The sequence below is a fragment of the Homarus americanus genome, unplaced genomic scaffold (assembly GCF_018991925.1).
Source record: "Homarus americanus isolate GMGI-L3 unplaced genomic scaffold, GMGI_Hamer_2.0 scaffold32063, whole genome shotgun sequence".
Lineage (NCBI taxonomy): Eukaryota > Metazoa > Arthropoda > Malacostraca > Decapoda > Nephropidae > Homarus > Homarus americanus.
The window spans coordinates 826,008-845,000 of NW_024753223.1; the positions used below are offsets into that span (position 1 = coordinate 826,008).

An 18,993-nucleotide genomic window follows, 5' to 3' on the forward strand; every position below is an offset into this window, starting at 1 on the left:
GGTGGCTGTGGCGTGTCTAGTATAAGGGTGGCTGTGGTGTGTCTAGTATAAGGGTGGCTGTGGTGTGTCTAGTATAAGGGTGGCTGTGGTGTGTCTAGTATAAGGGTGGCTATGGTGTGTCTAGTATGTGATGACCTATAGTGATGATTTCTGCTTGTGTGGTGGCGGTATGGTGCCACAATTGACGATGCATGGTGTTGTTGGTGGCGCTAGCTGTCACGATAACCACCGGGAACGCGGAAATGTGGGCAGTCGACCCTGAAGGAGGAAGGAAACGGGTCGGGTGGGGTGTGTAGGGCTCTCCTGCTGCTGGGGATGCAGTCACCACCCCACCACACGCTGCTGGTAAAGTCAACTGTTATCAGTCTGAGGACGAGAAGAAGTTTTGTTGATGTTAAATAAATATATATGTAGTAATAATGTTAGTTTGGGGGCTTGGTGGGTGAGGGTAGTGAGGTGGTGGATGAGGGAGTGAGGTGGTGGATGAGGGAGTGAGGTGGTGGATGGGAGGAGGTGGGTGGGTGGGGTGGTGGGTGAGGGAGTCAGGTGGTGGGTGAGGGAGTGGGGTGGTGGGAGGGGAGGGGAGGTGGTGGGTGAGGGAGTGAGGTGGTGGGTGAGGGGAGTGAGGTGGTGGGTGAGGTGAGGTGGTGGATGAGGGAGTGAGGTGGTGGATGAGGGGAGGTAGGTGTGTGGATGAGGGTGGTGGTGGGTGAGGGAGTGAGGTGGTGGATGAGGGAGTGAGGTGGTGGATGAGGGAGTGAGGTGGTGGATGAGGGAGTGGGGTGGTGGACGAGGAAATGGCAGAGTGGATGAAGGTAATTGGGTGATAGGGAGTGGAGTGTGGGTGGGGATAAAGGCGCATAGATAGTGGATGAGGAAGACAGCTGGTGGGTGAGGGAGTGGATGACTGGGTGAGGAGGGGCGGTACCAGGAAGCGGCCGGTCTGCAGTCACGATCCTCTCACATTTGTGTATGAAGATTGGCTGGCTGGCTGGGTGTTGAGGCGACCCTTGACGGCGCCTCGGGGAGTCTCGGCCTTCATGTGCTGAAATGAATAATGCACACGTTAATATGTTGCTAGAGAGGTCTCACTTTTCCTGGATTTTTATTTTTATTTTTTATTCTTCATTTATTTATTTATTTAGTTTTTTTTTTTTTAGAGAGAGAGAGAGAGAGAGAGAGAGAGAGAGAGAGAGAGAGAGAGAGAGAGAGAGAGAGAGAGAGAGAGAGAGAGAGAGAGAGAGAGAGAGAGACTTTGCAAATGGAAGTTTTTCGTGACAAGTGATGTTTGATTGAGAAATTAAGGTGGAGATGATGATGATGTGCTCAAGTAAAGGAGGAAAGAGCAAGGGGGCGATGGAACTTGGATGTCGTTGAACATCACCTTATCCTCTTTAGCATCACCCCTCCCTTCCTAACATCACCCCTCCCTCCCTTCCTAACATCACCTCTACGTCACACCTCCCTCCCTAGCATCACCCTCACCCTCTCTAACATCACCCTCCCTCCCTAACATCACCCCTCCTCTCTAACATCACCCTCCCTCCCAACATCACCCTCCTCCCTAACATCTAACATCCCTCCCTCTAACATCACCCCTCCCTCCCTAACATCACCCCTCCCTCCCTAGCATCACCCCTCCTCCCCAGCATCACTAGCATCACCTCTCTAGCATCACCCTCCCCTAGCATCACCCTCCCTCCCCAACATCACCCTCCTCCCTAACATCACCTCCTCCCTAACATCATCCATCCTCCCAAAGATCACCCCTCCTCCTAACATCACCCTCCCTCCCCTAACATCACCTCTTTCCTCCCTAAGATCACCCTTCCTCCCTAAGATCACCCTTCCTCCCTAAGATCAATTCTCCTCTCTAACATCACCCTCCTCCTAACATCACCCTCCTCCCTAACATCACCTCCTCCCTAGCCTCCTCCCAAACATCACCCTCCCCAACATCACTCCCTAACATCATCCCAACATCACCTCCCTCCCTAACATCACCCTCCACGCCTACCCATCCCCACCCTGTTCATCGCTGGCCTCCTAGAGCTACGTGGCCTGTGCTTTAAAGGGCTGTATGAATGAGTTGTTGGAGCAGCAGAAGATTACGTCGTCGAAGTGACCCGGGAAACACGTTAACTCGGTCTCTCTTGTCTTCTGTGTCTGTCTGTAGGTCTGTTCATGTAGTAGATTTTTTGGTATTATTAAAAAATAAATAAAAACGTGCGAATGGTGTTTTAGCTGTCTGGAGTTATTGGTGACTGTGTGGGAAGGGTTAGGGTAGTGAAGGGAGGCATTGGCAGTATTAAGGGACAAACCTCTTAGTGTGAGTGTGATGGAGTGTGCGTTGGTTGTTGCAGCATCGAGGAGGGGGTCGAGAGGCTGGTAGGGGTCGTCCTTCTTGACGGGAGATATGTAGTCCACGTACATGTCCTCGGTATGGGCCATCAGCGCAAAGAGCTGGGGTGGGGGAGGGGCGGTGTTTCCTGATCCGACAGGGAGCCTTGGTGAAGATAGCCTGCGGTGGGTGGTGGACCAGGGTCGGGGTGGTAAAGAAACTTGACCCCTGTGACCTGAAGCACCAATTGGCCTACCGGGGAGGGGGGGGGGGTCCCTCCTCATATGGGTGTTGGGACCACTTGAAGAATCTAAACCCTAACTTATTTCACCTAAATGTTAACCACCCTAACGCTAACCTAACCTAACCTAACCTAACCTTACCTTACCTTGATGTCTTCGTCAGTTAAATAAAGGTTAAAAGAGTTGTATGTACTCGTTTGGGAGAGTCCTCGTGTGACCACTCTTGTGCTCACACCTTCGTCAATCGCCATCAAATTGTACCGATATATTATGAATCTTTCGTAACACTTGAATCTATAGACAGTTTTGTGAAAATACTGACTAGTTAAAATTATAGTTTAAACGTGTAAGAACTGTTCAGAATTATTGATGAACGTAATAATCAGTGAACGCCGTGTATGATTATGATTACATCCTGCGATTACGCACCGTTACGTTGACTGCGGGTTTGTGGTTGTGGGCGCCTGCAATAGTGAACCTGTCTGTGTTTATCGCTGCCACCTAGAGATATTGTACAGTACTTTATATCTGTGTTTAGTGCGTCGGTTTGTGATGTGTGTCGATAAAGGTAACGAAAACCTTTTGTTGGGGGTGTTGTAAACTTTCTTTGTATCAGTTAAATCAGTCAGTGGAGGCGGCGGAGTTGTGGGACAGTCAGCATCCACTAAGGGGGGAGGCCAGGCCGTGACCCGTGGCCTCACACTAGTTGTATAAACCACTCAAGTAATACTTCACACTGCGGCCTGCACACGGAGAAAAAAAATGTACAGTTATTATGAGAATGTTCTTTGACTAGTGGATGGTGTAGCCAAGGTCCCGCGTGGCCTGTGTTGATGTGACTCGCCCCGGCAGTGTGGGTAATGAACGACTCTTAACTCAGGGACACGTTCCACGATCTTCTGTTATGTATGAAGTTTTGTCTTATTAAGGACACAACAGTTATTTAAACTTTTTCTTGGAGGACAAAAAAAAAAATCCGCGAAGTTTTTATTACTTGGAAGGAAAAGACTCGATGATTTTTTTTTTGTGTGTAGAAGAGAAACGAGACATTATTGTGTACAGTATCCTCGCCCTCTAGTGGTTGGCTGTAGGATAAGACAGTGTTGAGTCATTCTCGACCTCAAGACCTCTCCATCTCCACTGGCCTGATTGATGATACCTCGAGGTTATACAGTCAACCGAGAACTTATTACCGTGTGGAGTACTAGCTTTAGCCGTACACAATGTTCTATGTTCATTCTATAAAGTCTTTCTTGTAAGTTCTCTTGGTGCTACAGGACCTGCCAGTCATTGTATCAGGAAATAAGTCATTATTTTTTTTTATCGGTAGAAAAAATATAATTCGCGTTGATTTATCATAATAACATACAACACCCCCCCCCCCTCCACCAAGGCGGTAGTTGACGTCATCCCTCGTAATTACTACCAGTTCCTTCGTGTTGTTCTTCCGTATTATTGTCGTTCGTGTCGTGTTTGCTGGGTGTCGTGTTCCAGTAATGTCTCTACTGTATGGCTTATCGGTGTTTTCAGTTTAATATCCACCGAATAGCGACGTAAACCTGTACAGTGAGAGAGTACACAGTCGCCAGGGAATGTAAGACTCACACTACAGTAGTTACGTCTGTATTTACCTTACTGAAATTATTTTATAGTTTAACAATGAAATTCAAGAGCTGTATGTACAACCATTTGAGAGGCTCTTGTTGTGAGGGGCAACTTAAACTGTATATACTTTTAAAATACATACTTACATTATTTCTTCCACGTGAAAATATTCTCTGCCGCTGTTTCCAGATTAACAGGACTATACGAGGGTCTAATGATGTTTTCGACCAGAGAATGTAACTCGTGTCAGGGGAGTGCAGGAGTGTTGGCCCAGAGCAAAGAGCATTAACCACTGTAATGTAAAAATAGCCCCAAAAATCCGTGAGGAAGACTGGTCCTGAAACAATGGCCGCTACCTGTAGTCTAGTGACCCTTGAATAAGTCGGCATATCTTTCTCCCTTGGGCATAAATCACCTGTTTTTTTATCATATTTAACAAATAATTATATTTTTAGCGACAGTGGCCTTAACCTGGGACTCCAAAGTGACTCCAAAATCATTAACGGTGCATTTACTCCCAGGGGGTATGATGTTCACTCGGGCACAGAACCAAGATGCCGTACTCACCACCAAGGCGCTTTTTAACACTGTACTATATCAGCCAGGCCAATGGTGACGACGATGAAACTCCCACCCAAATTAACCGAGGGGGGAACAAGATATGGGAACAAGGTCACAGGTAAAGAACTAATGGAACAAGATCAAAGGGAAAGAACTAATGGAACAAAGGGTCAGAACTCCGTTAATTGGAGGTCTAAGGGGCAGATGCAGTTCGACCATGTAACTGTGTGTTGTAAATACAGTGAAAGCGGGTTTCCTTTTCTTTGTGGCGGAGACGAGCCCCTGAGGGTAGGTATAAATAGTCTAGTAATGGTGTGAGGTTCTGAAGGCTTTTCTCACGAGCTCTTTCACTGAGGTAGGTCGAGGTGCAGGACTCTGGGGCGGCGGGTTAATTCACTCTGTCTCTCTCTCTCTCTCCGTTCCACCCCACAAGGCATCACGGCGAAGATTCTATGAATATTGTGACGTAACGTAGCGGTGATAATACTAAGTCTACGGTCTAAGTCATTTATTGCATCCGGAGACCCAGAAGGCATAAGTTGTGTTTGTGAGACCGACCGTTCCCTCGTTAGTGTTGGTGGTTCTTGTGTCTGGAAAATGTCTTGATTCGGGTCGCGGACTGTGCACATATACAGTGTTATATCGCGGTTTTTGTTGCCAAGGTTCGTGTTGCAGACTCGCCTCTTGGCCGGGTGTTACCTAGCGTGTATGCTGGAAGACTCGACTTGGCATTATCTTCGGGAAAATATATTATCACAATTTAGCCACGTTTCATTTTTTCCCCACCTCATTCTCTCTCTTGCCTCTTCGTCTTCCCTCTTTATCATCCCTACTTCGTCCTTCTCATTCCTCTCTTTGTACATCTTCAGGGCATCACTAGTTTCAGGTCACCGTGACTAGTTCCTGTTATGTGACAGAGCCAGTGGATGTGTCCATTTTCTGTACGTGGAGATATTTGTCGTGAGAGAAGGAGGGACGTGGGGCTCCATCTCCCCGCGGTGGCAGGGTGAGGAGGTCGGCCCGGCTCATGTGTTTAACATGAACCGCCTTAAAGGTGACCTCTCCTTCACCCTTGTGTTTTGTGACCCTTTATTGCCCTGCTGGTGAGGTACTGTCTTGACGTCTGCCACCGCCAGCCTCCTTGTCTCATCTCCTTCCATTTCTCTCACATATTGTAGATGTTTCTTGGGTAAGTCGTGAGCTTTTACCACCGTATTATTTAGTTATTAGTTCGCTGTATCTCATCTCCTGTTTCTGCTGTTCATAAAACTCATCATAGCTTCGTAGTTTTCCTGATTTTTTTCGTTTGTTCATCGCTATTTTGACTTTGCTGTTATTATCCGTAAAATTTGTGCATTACGTTTATTGAATATGTACGTGGGTGTCCTTACGTCACTTACTGGAGTAGGAAATAATTTTTTTGGTTCTTCCCGTGCGAAAGATGGCGAAGCTAGTTCAATAGTACCAAAATACTGATAATTGTAAAAAAAAAAAAATTATAATAAATGTAAATTACTGTAATATTTGTTGTTGTTTTTGGAGTTAAAGAATAAACAAGATAATGTGATTTAGTAAAGCAGTCACCTGGTGTTATTTATAGATTACATGACGCACGCTTTTACTGCCACGATCCTCCGGGAATGACGGGGCGAATATTGGCTTTTCTTGTCCATTTTCGTCAGTGAAGGGGGGGAGGAGTGAAGCCTCTCTCCCCCCCTTCACTTCCTCATAGGACGTAAAAGCGAGTTCCTTCATCTTGTGCAATTGTCTCTATTAGAAGATTCTTTTTCACGTTGCTATCCGCTCTTAAATGATTAATGACATGCTAACATTTAAATTTGTTTAATGTAAATTAGGATAATACAAAAATAATGATACCTCAGATAGCTACAAGAGGACTGACGGAAGTTGATCAAGTCTGGTGTCGGATTTGCAGGACACTGAATCTTGTTTCCTATAATGTAATAAAATTTTGAATTAAACAAGGTTCGTCACATGTAAATAAGGTCCACACTGAGTTCCCTTTCACCTCGGGAATGGCTCTCGTTCAGATGTACTGGCCAATAAATAATGTGCATAACAGAAACGAAAAGAGTCTTGTAGTGAATGTTTTTATCCTTGAGTATAATATGACAGGCTGACGGACGGACGCAAGGGCGGGGGAATTTCCTTAAGAGTGGAACCATCCAGACGCAGTGACGGGTGTAAAGTGGCATACGACATATGGTAAATGTTAGAGTATGTGCACTATTAGACGGAGGTATTGACGCCTTGTAAATACTGATGGTTGTGAACACGAGGGAGAGGTACAGATGGTTGTGAACACGAGGGGGTGGTACAGATGGTTGTGAACACGAGGGAGAGGTACAGATGGTTGTGAACACGAGGGAGAGGTACAGATGGTTGTGAACACGAGGGGGTGGTACAGATGGTTGTGAACACGAGGGAGAGGTACAGATGGTTGTGAACACGAGGAGAGGTACTGCAGATGGTTGTGAACACGAGGGTGGTACAGATGGTTTGTGAACGAGGAGAGAGGTACAGATGTGGTTGTGTGGAGTACACGAGGGAGAGTACAGGTGGTTGTGAACACGAGAATTGGTACAGATGGTTGTGAACACGAGGAGAGTTGTGAACACGATGGTACAGATGTGAACACGAGGAGAGGTACAGATGGTTGTGAACGAGGGAGGTACAGATGGTGTGAACACGAGGGGGTGGTACAGATGGTTGTGAGCACGAGGGAGAGGTACAGATGGTTGTGAACACGAGGGGGTGGTACAGATGGTTGTGAACACGAGGGAGAGGTACAGATGGTTGTGAACACGAGGGAGAGGTGCAGATGGTTGTGAACACGAGGGGGTGGTACAGATGGTTAAGAAGGGAAATATAGATGAATAATGCATAAATGTGTCGATAAATAATGAACAATTGTTGAGAATTTTAGATAAATAATGAATGAAATAATACACGTTATCGGGAACAGGTTATAATCAATGGCCAGTTTAACACGTTTGACCAGATTATTTTCAATGGCTGCTTAAAGCTGTGAGAACACTCCGTCAAGTCAGGTCAGGAAAGATGAACAATATGCTAAGTCAAGGCTGTGAAAACTGAAGACACATTAATGACTAGAAGTGAAGTGCTTAGTTTAATTGTAGGACTAGAAGTTGAGTGAAGTAAAAAAAAATCTTGGTGTTGCTGCAGTTGGTGATGCTAAGTGGTACGTTTTCTACGAAGTTTCCTGCTGTTACTATTATTAAAGAAAACGGGTATGTTGATAGGGAGAACTGATGTATATACAGTATACAATTGTATTTGGAGTCGGGTTGAAAACGTAATCTTGTGATGTAAAATAATATAGTGTCATTTACAGTTAGTTGAATATCGAGTAATTTATATCACTGGTGATTTAATAACACATAATCCTTCTGACGTTAATTGGGGTTAGCTCCAAATATTTACTTTAAATTTGTCCCTAACGGAAACACGGAAGTCTAATTATTGTTTTTATTTATCCTCGCTTCCAATCGCCGTTTCTTTTCTTATTTTTGCGTTGTTTCACGGCTGTTTATCCTGTGTTATTTCTTGGCTTGGTTTAGTTTTTGTTTGTTGTTTACTTATCGAGTGGAATACAGTGTCCTGCTTTGTCATTATGGCAGTGTGTTTCATTCCCGAGTATTAACCTTGAGTGTTGTAGGATAATGTATGTTAATTGTCCCATGTTGTAGGTGTATGTATGTTGTTTGTACCATGTTGTAGGTATCTATGTTGTTTGTACCATGTTGCAGGTGTATGTATGTTGTTTGTACCATGCTGTTGCAGGTTAATGTGCCTTGTTTGTACCATGTTGTAGGTGTATGTATGTTGTTTGTACCATGTTGTAGGTAATGTATGTTGTTTGTCCCATGTTGTAGGTGTATGTATGTTGTTTGTACCATGTTGCAGGTGTATGTATGTTGTTTGTACCATGCTGTTGCAGGTTAATGTGCCTTGTTTGTACCATGTTGTAGATGTATGTATGTTGTTTGTACCATGTTGTAGGTATCTATGTTGTTTGTACCATGTTGCAGGTGTATGTATGTTGTTTGTACCATGCTGTTGTAGGTTAATGCATGTTGTTTGTACCATGCTGTTGTAGGATAATGTATGTTGTTGTCCCATGTTGTAGGTATCTATGTTGTTTGTTCCATGTTGTTGTAGGTAATGCATGTTGTTTGTACCATGTTGTTGAAGGTAATGTATGTTGTTTGTCCCATGTTGTTTGTTCCATGTTGTTGAAGGTAATGTATGTTGTTTGTCCCATGTTGTAGGTATCTATGTTGTTTGTTCCATGTTGTTGTAGGTAATGCATGTTGTTTGTATCATGTTGTAGGTGTATGCATGTTGTTTGTTCCATGTTGTTGAAGGTAATGTATGTTGTTTGTCCCATGTTGTAGGTATCTATGTTGTTGTAGGTAATGCATGTTGTTTGTACCATGTTGTAGGTGTATGTATGTTGTTTGTACCATCTTGAAGGTAATGTATGTTGTTTGTACCATGTTGCAGGTGTATGTATGTTGTTTGTACCATGCTGTTGCAGGTTAATGTGCCTTGTTTGTACCATGTTGTAGGTGTATGTATGTTGTTTGTACCATGTTGTAGGTATCTATGTTGTTTGTACCATGTTGTAGGTAATGCATGTTGTTTGTACCATGTTGTAGGTATCTATGTTGTTTGTACCATGTTGTAGGTATCTATGTTGTTTGTACCCTGTTGTAGGTGTATGTATGTTGTTTGTACCATACTGTAACCTGTACCTATTATTTTGTAACATTGCCATTGTGGTGGTGGTGCAAAGTCCTGTCTCTACCACACTGCCGCTAATACTCTTTTTTTGTGGTGGATGTTAAGGTATTTCGTGTCGTGTGCTAATTTAGTCGTGGCGTATGGGAGTGTCGTCATCTTTATAAATGTATTTTGTGTGTATAAAATGTATATCTTGCGGAGTAAATACTGTATTTTTTTAGGGGGGGGGGCATGTAAAAGGTACTGCATCACCACTGTATTTAAGATATATAATATGTACCGTGTATCGTGTATAATTTTTTTCGTATAAAAGTTATACCGAATTCTGTTATAAATATTCATGTTTTTTGGGGTAATTCATGTTTTGAATATTTTCTGGGTACATTTTATACAAAAATGGGTATTTTTTTGGCCCCAATGTAATTTTATTTTTTGCCGATATCAATTTTGTTTTTATTCGAATTTAACTTACTTTTGGTCTTATTATGTATTTTGTGTAACGAGTAAATTTATTTTGGGGTTAAAATTAATCCTCGTGATCTATTTCGTTGCACTTGGGGATTTTATTTTTATTTTGTTTGAGGATTTAGCTGCAGGTTGTTGTCTCCCGGGCTGGCGGTACCTCGAGTCCTCCACTGGGGTGTGAGGAGCGGGGAGTGTTAAGGGGTGGTCGTGTTTGGCCAGGTGGGTCTATCAGCTTCAAGGTTGCGAAGGTTGGGTCGGCCTCTGTCAGCGGAGGCGTGACTTGATGTGGGATTGTACGTGTGTGTGTGTGTGTGTGATCTGAGCACGCCATTCTTACCCTTCACTATATCCATCAGTTTTGTCTGCGGTCATACCCACTGTTCCTGTTGCTTGCCACCATACTCACCATTCTTTGGAGTGCTAGATGGGAGACCAGTACCCTCCTGGTGTAGTGGGGAGGGACCAGTACCCTCCTGGTGTAGTGGGGAGGGACCACTACCCTCCTGGTGTAGTGGGGAGGGACCAGTACCCTCCTGGTGTAGTGGGGAGGGACCAGTACCCTCCTGGTGTAGTGGGGAGGGACCACTACCCTCCTGGTGTAGTGGGGAGGGACCAGTACCCTCCTGGTGTAGTGGGGAGGGACCAGTACCCCTCCTCCTGGTGTAGTGGGAGGGACCAGCACTCCTGGTGTAGTGGGAGGACCACACCCTCCTGGTGTGGGGAGGGACCACCAGTGGGAGGGACCACTACCTCTGGTGTAGTGGGGGAGGACCAGTACCTCCAGTGCCCCTCCTGTGTGTAGTGGGGAGGGAGTACCCTCCAGGGACACCCTCCTGGTGTAGTGGGAGGGACCAGTACCCTCCTGGTGGTGGGGGAGGACCACTACCCTCCTGGTGTGGTGGGGAGGGGCCACTACCCTCCTGTAGTGGGGAGGGACCAGTACCCTCCTGGTGTAGTGGGGAGGGACCAGTACCCTCCTGGTGTAGTGGGGAGGGACCAGTACCCTCCTGGTGTAGTGGGGAGGGACCAGTACCCTCCTGGTGTAGTGGGAAGGGACCAGTACCCTCCTGGTGTAGTGGGGAGGGACCACTACCCTCCTGGTGTAGTGGGGAGGGACCAGTTCCCTCCTGGTGTAGTGGGGAGGGACCACTACCCTCCTGGTGTAGTGGGGAGGGACCACTACCCTCCTGGTGAAGGGTCAGAGGGAGTTAGTGAAGTTATTTTTCATTATCATTTGTTGTCATAGTTAAGGTATTAAGACAATGGTTGACTCATAAGTGTGGGTAAGGAGTAAAGTCTCCTCGGTGACAGCGGGGAGCAGATGATCTAGCCCAGCATAGTATCGGGTATTTCCTGGCACCACTTAAAAGAATTACCTACCTGATCATATGAGCACATTAATTTATATATCGATTTTCGTTTAGCGTTTGAGGTTTTGTGTAAATGATACTTCAGGTTTTTCTTCTTTTTTTAACCCGTAGAATATTTATGTTAAGTTTACGTGAGGTTAAAATGAGGTGTAGTGTAGGATGTGTGTCTAGCTGGTAGGAGAATCTTGCGTCGGGACTAGAGGTGGAGCGAGTCTGGCTTTATCACTCACTACGCTTCCTGCCTCAGTCTCGTGCCACTCTCGTGTTCCATAACACCCCCTCGCTCTCTCTCTCTTTCTCTCTCTACACCCAGTGCCACCAGGCCCACCCTCCTGCCCTGGGATATTTGGCACTGTAACAGGTGGTAGTGTAGTGCGAGGCGTGCTGAGAGATGGATGTGCGGTGATGGTTCATTATTTCACTATGTGTGTTCTTATCTACTACTTGTGCCCGCCCCCCCTTTGCCGTCTCCGTGTGCCACCATGCACCTAAATGTAATTTTTAATATTTGTGAACTTTTCTTAAACACGTTGTGGTGCAGTTTATATAATATAGTGATATCGGCATAAATCGTGTGAGACGTGAAGCAGTGTGTAAATTAAGATAAAGTGAGTCAGTGCTTTGAAACATTGAGAGTATAATGGCAGTGTTAAGTGTATCGGAGAGATAGAGTCGGGCGTTTATGGGAGGATAAATAACCGAAATAATACTTGGGTGTTAGTGAAGTTTTAAGTATTTTATCACATCTTGGTAAACTGTGAGAGTGTATCGATGTTCACCAAGAGGAAGAACAGCGCTGAGCACCTGCCTGCGGTCACAGGTGCGCCCCTACGGCTGCACGCGCAGTACCGACAGCGGGGGCCTTCCCCCCGACGCTCCTCCTTCCACGGGTCAGAGTCCCAACTCGATCGCCAAACGGCCTTCGAGTCTTTTGAGGAGAGGAAAAAGAAATATGCTACGGCACCCATCACCAGCCACGACCATGCAGCTCGCAAGACTCGGAATGATAAGCCTCCAACGCTGCCGAAAGGGAAGAACATGCCGCAGGCACCTTACCAGAAGACATTTATAGCCATGTTGAGGAACAAGGACGGTCGCACCAACAAGCGGCGAAGTCAAGAAATAATTGAAGGCGGTTCGCCCGTGACGCCACTGGCTGCAGCGCCCAAGACCGGGACTGGCGTGTTTTATCAACCGCTGCCGCCGGGGGCTAGTATGCCGTCCACCCAGCCTATCCAGCCCACCGTGTTGCACGCCGCCCACTACCACCACCACCAGCAGTTCTTTAACACTGAACCACTCCAACAGCCTTGCCTTGAATTCGCCCACCATTACGCCCACTGCCGCAGCCAGTAAGCTTCTTGACACCCTCTCTCTTGTCCCCCCCTCTTCCTCCCCTCTCTCTCTCTTCCTCCCCCTTTCTCTCTTGCTCCCCCTTTCTCTCTTGCTCCCCCTCTCTCTCTTGTCCCCTTTTCTCTCTTGCTCCCCCTTTCTCTCTTGTCCCCCCCTCTTCCTCCCCCCACTCTCTCTTGCTCCCCTCTCTCTCTCTCTCTCCTCCACCCATACTCATGGTTGCTGATAACAATTTTCAATTTCCCCCCCCCAATTCATCTGTGTTGTAGTATCTTGTGTGACTGTATGTACTTACATGGCCGCGTTTTTTATATATACTGCGCTGAAAAAATAATGGCATGGTATCAGGGAGTGATAATTAACAATTGAGTGTTTAACAGCCATCACTCATTAAATTACCTACTGTGGCCGTAATCAGTGGGGGAGTATCCTGCTTTAACGTTGTAGATGTGTTGGGTGTTGATGATGTGAGGGCGTGGGTGATGATGTGAGGGTGTGGGTGACTCTGATGTGAGGGCGTGGTGATGATGTGAGGGCGTGGGTGATGATGTGAGGGCGTGGGTGATGATGTGAGGGGCGTGGGTGATGATGTGAGGTGTGGGTGATGATGTGAGGCGTGGGTGATGATGTGAGGGCGTGGGTGATGATGTGAGGTGTGGGTGATGATGTGAGGTGTGGGTGATGATGTGAGCGTGGTGTTGATGATGTGAGGGCGTGGGTGATGATGTGAGGGGTGTGGGTGATGATGTGAGGGACGTGGGTTATGATGTGGCGGGGGCGTGGGTGATGATGTGAGGCGTGGGTGATGATGTGAGGGCGTGGGTGATGATGTGAGGGCGTGGGTGATGATGTGAGGGCGTGGGTGATGATGTGAGGGCGTGGGTGATGATGTGAGGGCGTGGGTGATGATGTGAGGGCGTGGATGATGATGTGTTCGGTACTGTGGCGTGGCCTCACATCACGCGGTATCAGCTGAAACAATAATATTAACGTTATGCTGTAGCTTAAATTAAACCAGTGGTCCGCTGTCTGTGTGTAGGTTTAAGTTAAAGTGATTATCCGCGTTTAAGCTGATGTTTAAACCAATTATATCCGTGTTTAGTTTCAAGTTAAATGAGTGATCCGTGTTTTTGTTGTTTTAGTTCAAATTGATTTGTTAAATTAGTATAAGTATTTTGTGTTGTGTTCTGCATCAAGTGGTTTAGTTAAGAGTTAAGCCACGGTTCTGTGTTGTTCAGTTAAGTGTCTTACCTTAACGTTGTGCCGCTTCGGTGTTTCGTGTGTTTCAACTTAAATTTTGTGTTTCAAATGTGGTCTGGGTCACTTATAGTCGCCATTGGTGTTGTGGCGTCTCTCTCTCTCTCTCTCTCTCTCTCTCTCTCTCTCTCTCTCTAAATACTCACAATCCACTTTTCGTCCCACTAAATCCAGGTAGCTTTATTGTATATTTACGTATTGTTATATGACTCGAGTATGGGTAATATTCGTCAGACTATTAGTACAGTATTATTATTACAGTATTGTTAGAAGTGTTGTATTATTAGTAACAGTAATTATTATTATTTTTTTTCTTTTATTCGAAGTAAATTTGTGTTTTTTTGTTACGTTGGGAGCGATCTTTATAGACCAGAGTCCGTGACACTGGTGTTTGTTCATGTATGCCTGTGTTTGTTTATGTATGCCTGTGTTTGTTTATGTATTCCTGTGTTTGTTTATGTATGCCTGTGTTTGTTTATGTATGCCTGTGTTTGTTTATGTTGCCTGTTTGTTTATGTATGCCTGTGTTTGTTTATGTATGCCTGTGTTTGTTTATGTATGCCTGTGTTTGTTTATGTATCCACTGTGTTTGTTTATGTATGCCTGTGTTTGTTTATATATGCCTGTGTTTGTTTAGTGCCTGTGTTTGTTTATGTATGCCTGTGTTTTTATTATGCCTGTTTGTTTATGTATGCCTGTGTTTGTTTATGTATTCCTCTGTTTGTTTATGTATTCCTCTGCTGAAGGTTGTCTCATCATGTATCGGGGTATTGCTGGATGTGAGGTGAGTCATTGTAATACAGTATCATCAATCCACTGTGTAATATTTCGGGTGAGCTTTAATTTTAGTGAGATAAATTACCTTTTGGGTTTATAGGCAGATCCTGTGTGTGTGTGTGTGTGTGTGTGTGTGTGTGTGTGTAAAGAGGAGGAGGGAGGAAGAGGTCTCGGTTACACACAACTGTTGTCACTTTGTTTGTTCTCTATGAGGGGGTGGCCTGGGGCAAAGGGAGAGGGGTGTATTCAGGCCAGAGGAGGGGGGGGCGGGTGTTGATTCACACAATTGGTCGTCCACAATTACTTCCGTGTCGCTCAGGTTTGTCGTGTCCAATGTAGAGTGATGGAATTTTGTGGATATTTAGATCGTGTGGGTTGTTATCTATGTACGAGTCGTGGGTAGTTAACTATGATGGGTCGTGGGTAGTTATTCATGTATCGTGATAGTTAACCGTATCATGTGGGTAGTTAACTATATATGGGTCGTGGGTAAACTAATATGGGTCGTGGGTAGTTAACTATGCATCGTGTGGGTAGTTAACTATATATGGGTCGTGGGTAGTAAACTATATATGGGCCGTGGGTAGTTAAATGCACGCGTGGGTAGTTAACTATATATGGGTCGTGTGGGTAGTTAACTATGCATCGTGTGGGTAGTTAAGTATATATGGGGTTTTCGTGACCAGTTAGGACGAAGTTGCCTTAAGAACCTGTGATACTTAACTTTTTCACTGGATAATATTAATAAATGTTCTCAATCTTTCCCGTTTTATCCTCTTTTTGCTCTTTCCCTTATTTAAGTGTATGGAGTATATGCTTATAGTTATTATCTTCTCCCATTTCTCCTTTTACTGTGATCTCCTTCTCTCGTAGTCTGTCTCAGTTCCTCGCATTTATCTTAGTTTGTCTCAGTTCCTCGCATTTTTCGCTTTCTTTCGTCTCAGTTCCTCGCATTTTCGCTTTCTTCGTCTCAGTTCCTCGCATTTTCTCGCTTTTCTCCGTGTTCTCGCATTTTTCTCTCTTTCTTCATCTCAGTTCTCGCATTTTTCTCTTTCTCGTCTCAGTTCCTCGCATTTTCTCTCTTTCTTCGTCTCAGTTCCTTGCATTAATCTTAGTTTGTTTTTCCTGTGTGTTAGGTGGCGGTAAAGACTAACTAGTAACACTGTGTTGTCCTTACACGACCAAACACAGTCTACAGCAGCACAAGAAGAAGTCAGGCACCCCAGTCAACCGGTCAGAGAGCCTCAGAAAGCAACATGGGAGGGTAAGTTATCACCCCTGGTAGTGTGTTGTCACCCCTGGTAGTGTCTGTTATCACCCCTGGTAGTGTGTCTACTATCACCCTGGTGTCTGTTATCACCCCCGGTAGTGTCTGTTATCACCCCTAGTCTTATTGTTATCACCCCTGTAGTGTCTCTATTGTTATCACCCCAGTGTCTTGTTATCACCCCGGTAGTATGTTATCACCCCTGGTAGGTTTATCACCCTGCAAGTGTCTCTGTTATCACCCTTGGTAGTGTTCTATTGTTATCACCCCTGGTAGTATGTTATCACCCCTGGTAGTGTCTGTTATCACCCCTGGTAGTGTCTGTTATCACCCCTGGTAGTGTCTGTTATCACCCTGGTAGTGTCTGTTATCATCCCTGGTAGTGTTGTTATCACCCCTGGTAGTGTCTGTTATCACCCCTGGTAGTGTCTGTTATCACCCTGGTAGTGTCTGTTATTGTTATCACCCCTGGTACTGGTAGTATGTTATCACCCCTAGTATGTTATCACCCCAGTCTGTTATCACTTTATCACCGGTAGGTACCCTGTATGTTATCACCCCTGGTAGTGTCTGTTATCACCCTTGGTAGTGTCTCTTATTGTTATCACCCTGGTAGTATGTATCACCCCTGGTAGTGTCTTGTTATCACCCTGGTAGTGTCTGTTATCACCCCTGGTAGTATGTATCACCTGGTAGTGTCTTTATCACCGTGTTTATTATCACCCCTGGTAGTATGTTATCACCCTGGTAGTGTCTGTTATCACCCCTGGTAGTGTTCTGTTATCACCCCTGGTAGTGTCTGTTATTGTTATCACCCCTGGTAGTATGTTATCACCCCTGGTAGTATTTATCACCCCTGTAGTATGTTATCACCCCGTAGTTCGTTATCACCCCTAGTGTCTGTTATCACCCTTGGTAGTGTCTTATTGTTATCACCCCGGTAGTATGTTATCACCCTGGTAGTGTCTGTTATCACCCGGTAGTGTCTTTATCATCCCTGGTAGTGTTCATATCACCCCTAGTGTCTGTTATCACCCTTGGTAGTGTCTATTGTTATCACCCCGGTAGTATGTTATCACCCCTGGTAGTGTCTGTTATCACCCTGGTGTCTGTTATCATCCCTGGTAGTGTCTGTTATCACCCCTGGTAGTGTCTGTTATCACACCCCTGGTAGTGTCTCTTATTGTTATCACCCCTGGTAGTGTCTGTTATCACCTGGTAGTATGTTATCACCCTGGTAGTATGTTATCACCCTGGTAGTGTCTGTTATCACCCTGGTAGTGTCTGTTATCACCCTGGTAGTATGTTATCACCCCTGGTAGTGTCTGTTATCACCCCTGGTAGTGTCTCTTATTGTTATCACCTGGTAGTGTCTGTTATACTTGGTAGTATGTTATCACCCCTGGTAGTATGTTATCACCCTGGTAGTATGTTATACCTGGTAGTATGTTATCACCCTGGTAAGTGTCTGTTATCACCCTGGTAGTATGTTATCACCCCTGGTAGTATGTTATCACCCCTGGTAGTGTCTGTTATCACCTGAGTGTCTGTTATCACCCCTGGTAGTGTCTGTTATCACCCCTGGTAGTATGTTATCACCCTGGTAGTGTCTGTTATCACCCTTGGTAGTGTCTCTTGTTATCACCCCTGGTAGTGTCTGTTATCACCTGGTAGTGTCTTTATCACCCTTGGTAGTGTCTCTGTCACCTGGTTATGTTATCACCCCGGTAGTGTCTGTTATCACCCTGGTAGTCTGTTATCACCCTTGGTGTCTCTTTTGTTATCACCCTGGTAGTATTATCACCCTGGTAGTGTCTGTTATCACCTGGTAGTGTCTGTTATCACCCCTGGTAGTGTCTGTTATCACCCTTGGTAGTGTCTCTTATTGTTATCACCTGGTAGTATGTTATCACCCTGGTAGTGTCTGTTATCCCCCTGTAGTGTCTGTACACCCCTGGTAGTGTCTGTTATCACCCTGGTAGTGTCTGTTATCATCCTGGTAGTGTCTTTTATCACCCCTGGTAGTGTCTCTTATTGTTATCACCTGGTAGTATGTTATCACCCCTGGTAGTGTCTGTTATCACCCCTGGTAGTGTCTGTTATCACCCTGGTAGTGTCTGTTATCCTTGGTAGTGTCTCTTATTGTTATCACCTGGTAGTGTCTGTTATCACCCCTGGTAGTGTCTGTTATCACCCTTGGTAGTGTCTTTATTTTTCACCCTGGTAGTATGTTATCACCCCTGGTAGTGTCTGTTATCACCTGGTAGTGTCTGTTATCATCCTGGTAGTGTCTGTTATCACCCCTGGTAGTGTCTGTTATCATCCTGGTAGTGTCTCTTATTGTTATCACCTGGTAGTCTGTTATCACCCTGGTAGTGTCTGTTATACCCTTGGTAGTGTCTGTTATCACCCTTGGTATTGTTGTTTTGTTATCACTGGTAGTATGTTATCACCTGGTATGTTATCACCCCTGGTAGTATGTTATCACCCCTGGTAGTGTCTGTTATCACCCCTGGTAGTGTCTGTTATCACCCTTGGTAGTTCTGTTATCACCCTGGTAGTATGTTATCACCCTGGTAGTGTCTGTTATCCCTGGTAGTGTCTGTTATCACCCTTGGTAGTGTCTGTTATCACCCTTGGTAGTGTCTGTTATCACCCTGGTAGTGTCTGTTATCACCCTTGGTAGTGTCTGTTATCACCCTTGGTAGTGTCTGTTATCACCCTGGTAGTGTCTGTTATCACCCTTGGTAGTGTCTGTTATCACCCTTGGTAGTGTCTGTTATTATCACCCTGGTAGTATGTTATCACCCTGGTAGTATGTTATCACCTGGTAGTATGTTATCACCCCTGGTAGTGTCTGTTATCACCCCTGGTAGTGTCTGATATCACCCTGGTAGTATGTTATCACCCTGGTAGTGTCTGTTATCACCCTGGTATGTTATCACCCCTGGTAGTGTCTGTTATCAT

At 45.3% G+C, this 18,993-nt stretch overlaps 1 protein-coding gene across 1 annotated transcript in view; it reads left to right on the plus strand.

Annotated features, from left to right (window-relative positions):
• The window catches only part of LOC121855301, a 238,763-nt gene that overhangs the window by 63,841 nt on the left and 155,929 nt on the right, over positions 1–18,993 (plus strand). The window contains exons 4-5 of the mRNA XM_042350179.1: positions 12,566–12,569; positions 15,937–16,023. Coding sequence (XP_042206113.1) covers positions 12,566–12,569; positions 15,937–16,023 — 91 coding nt within the window. The remainder of the gene's footprint in view (positions 1–12,565; positions 12,570–15,936; positions 16,024–18,993) is intronic.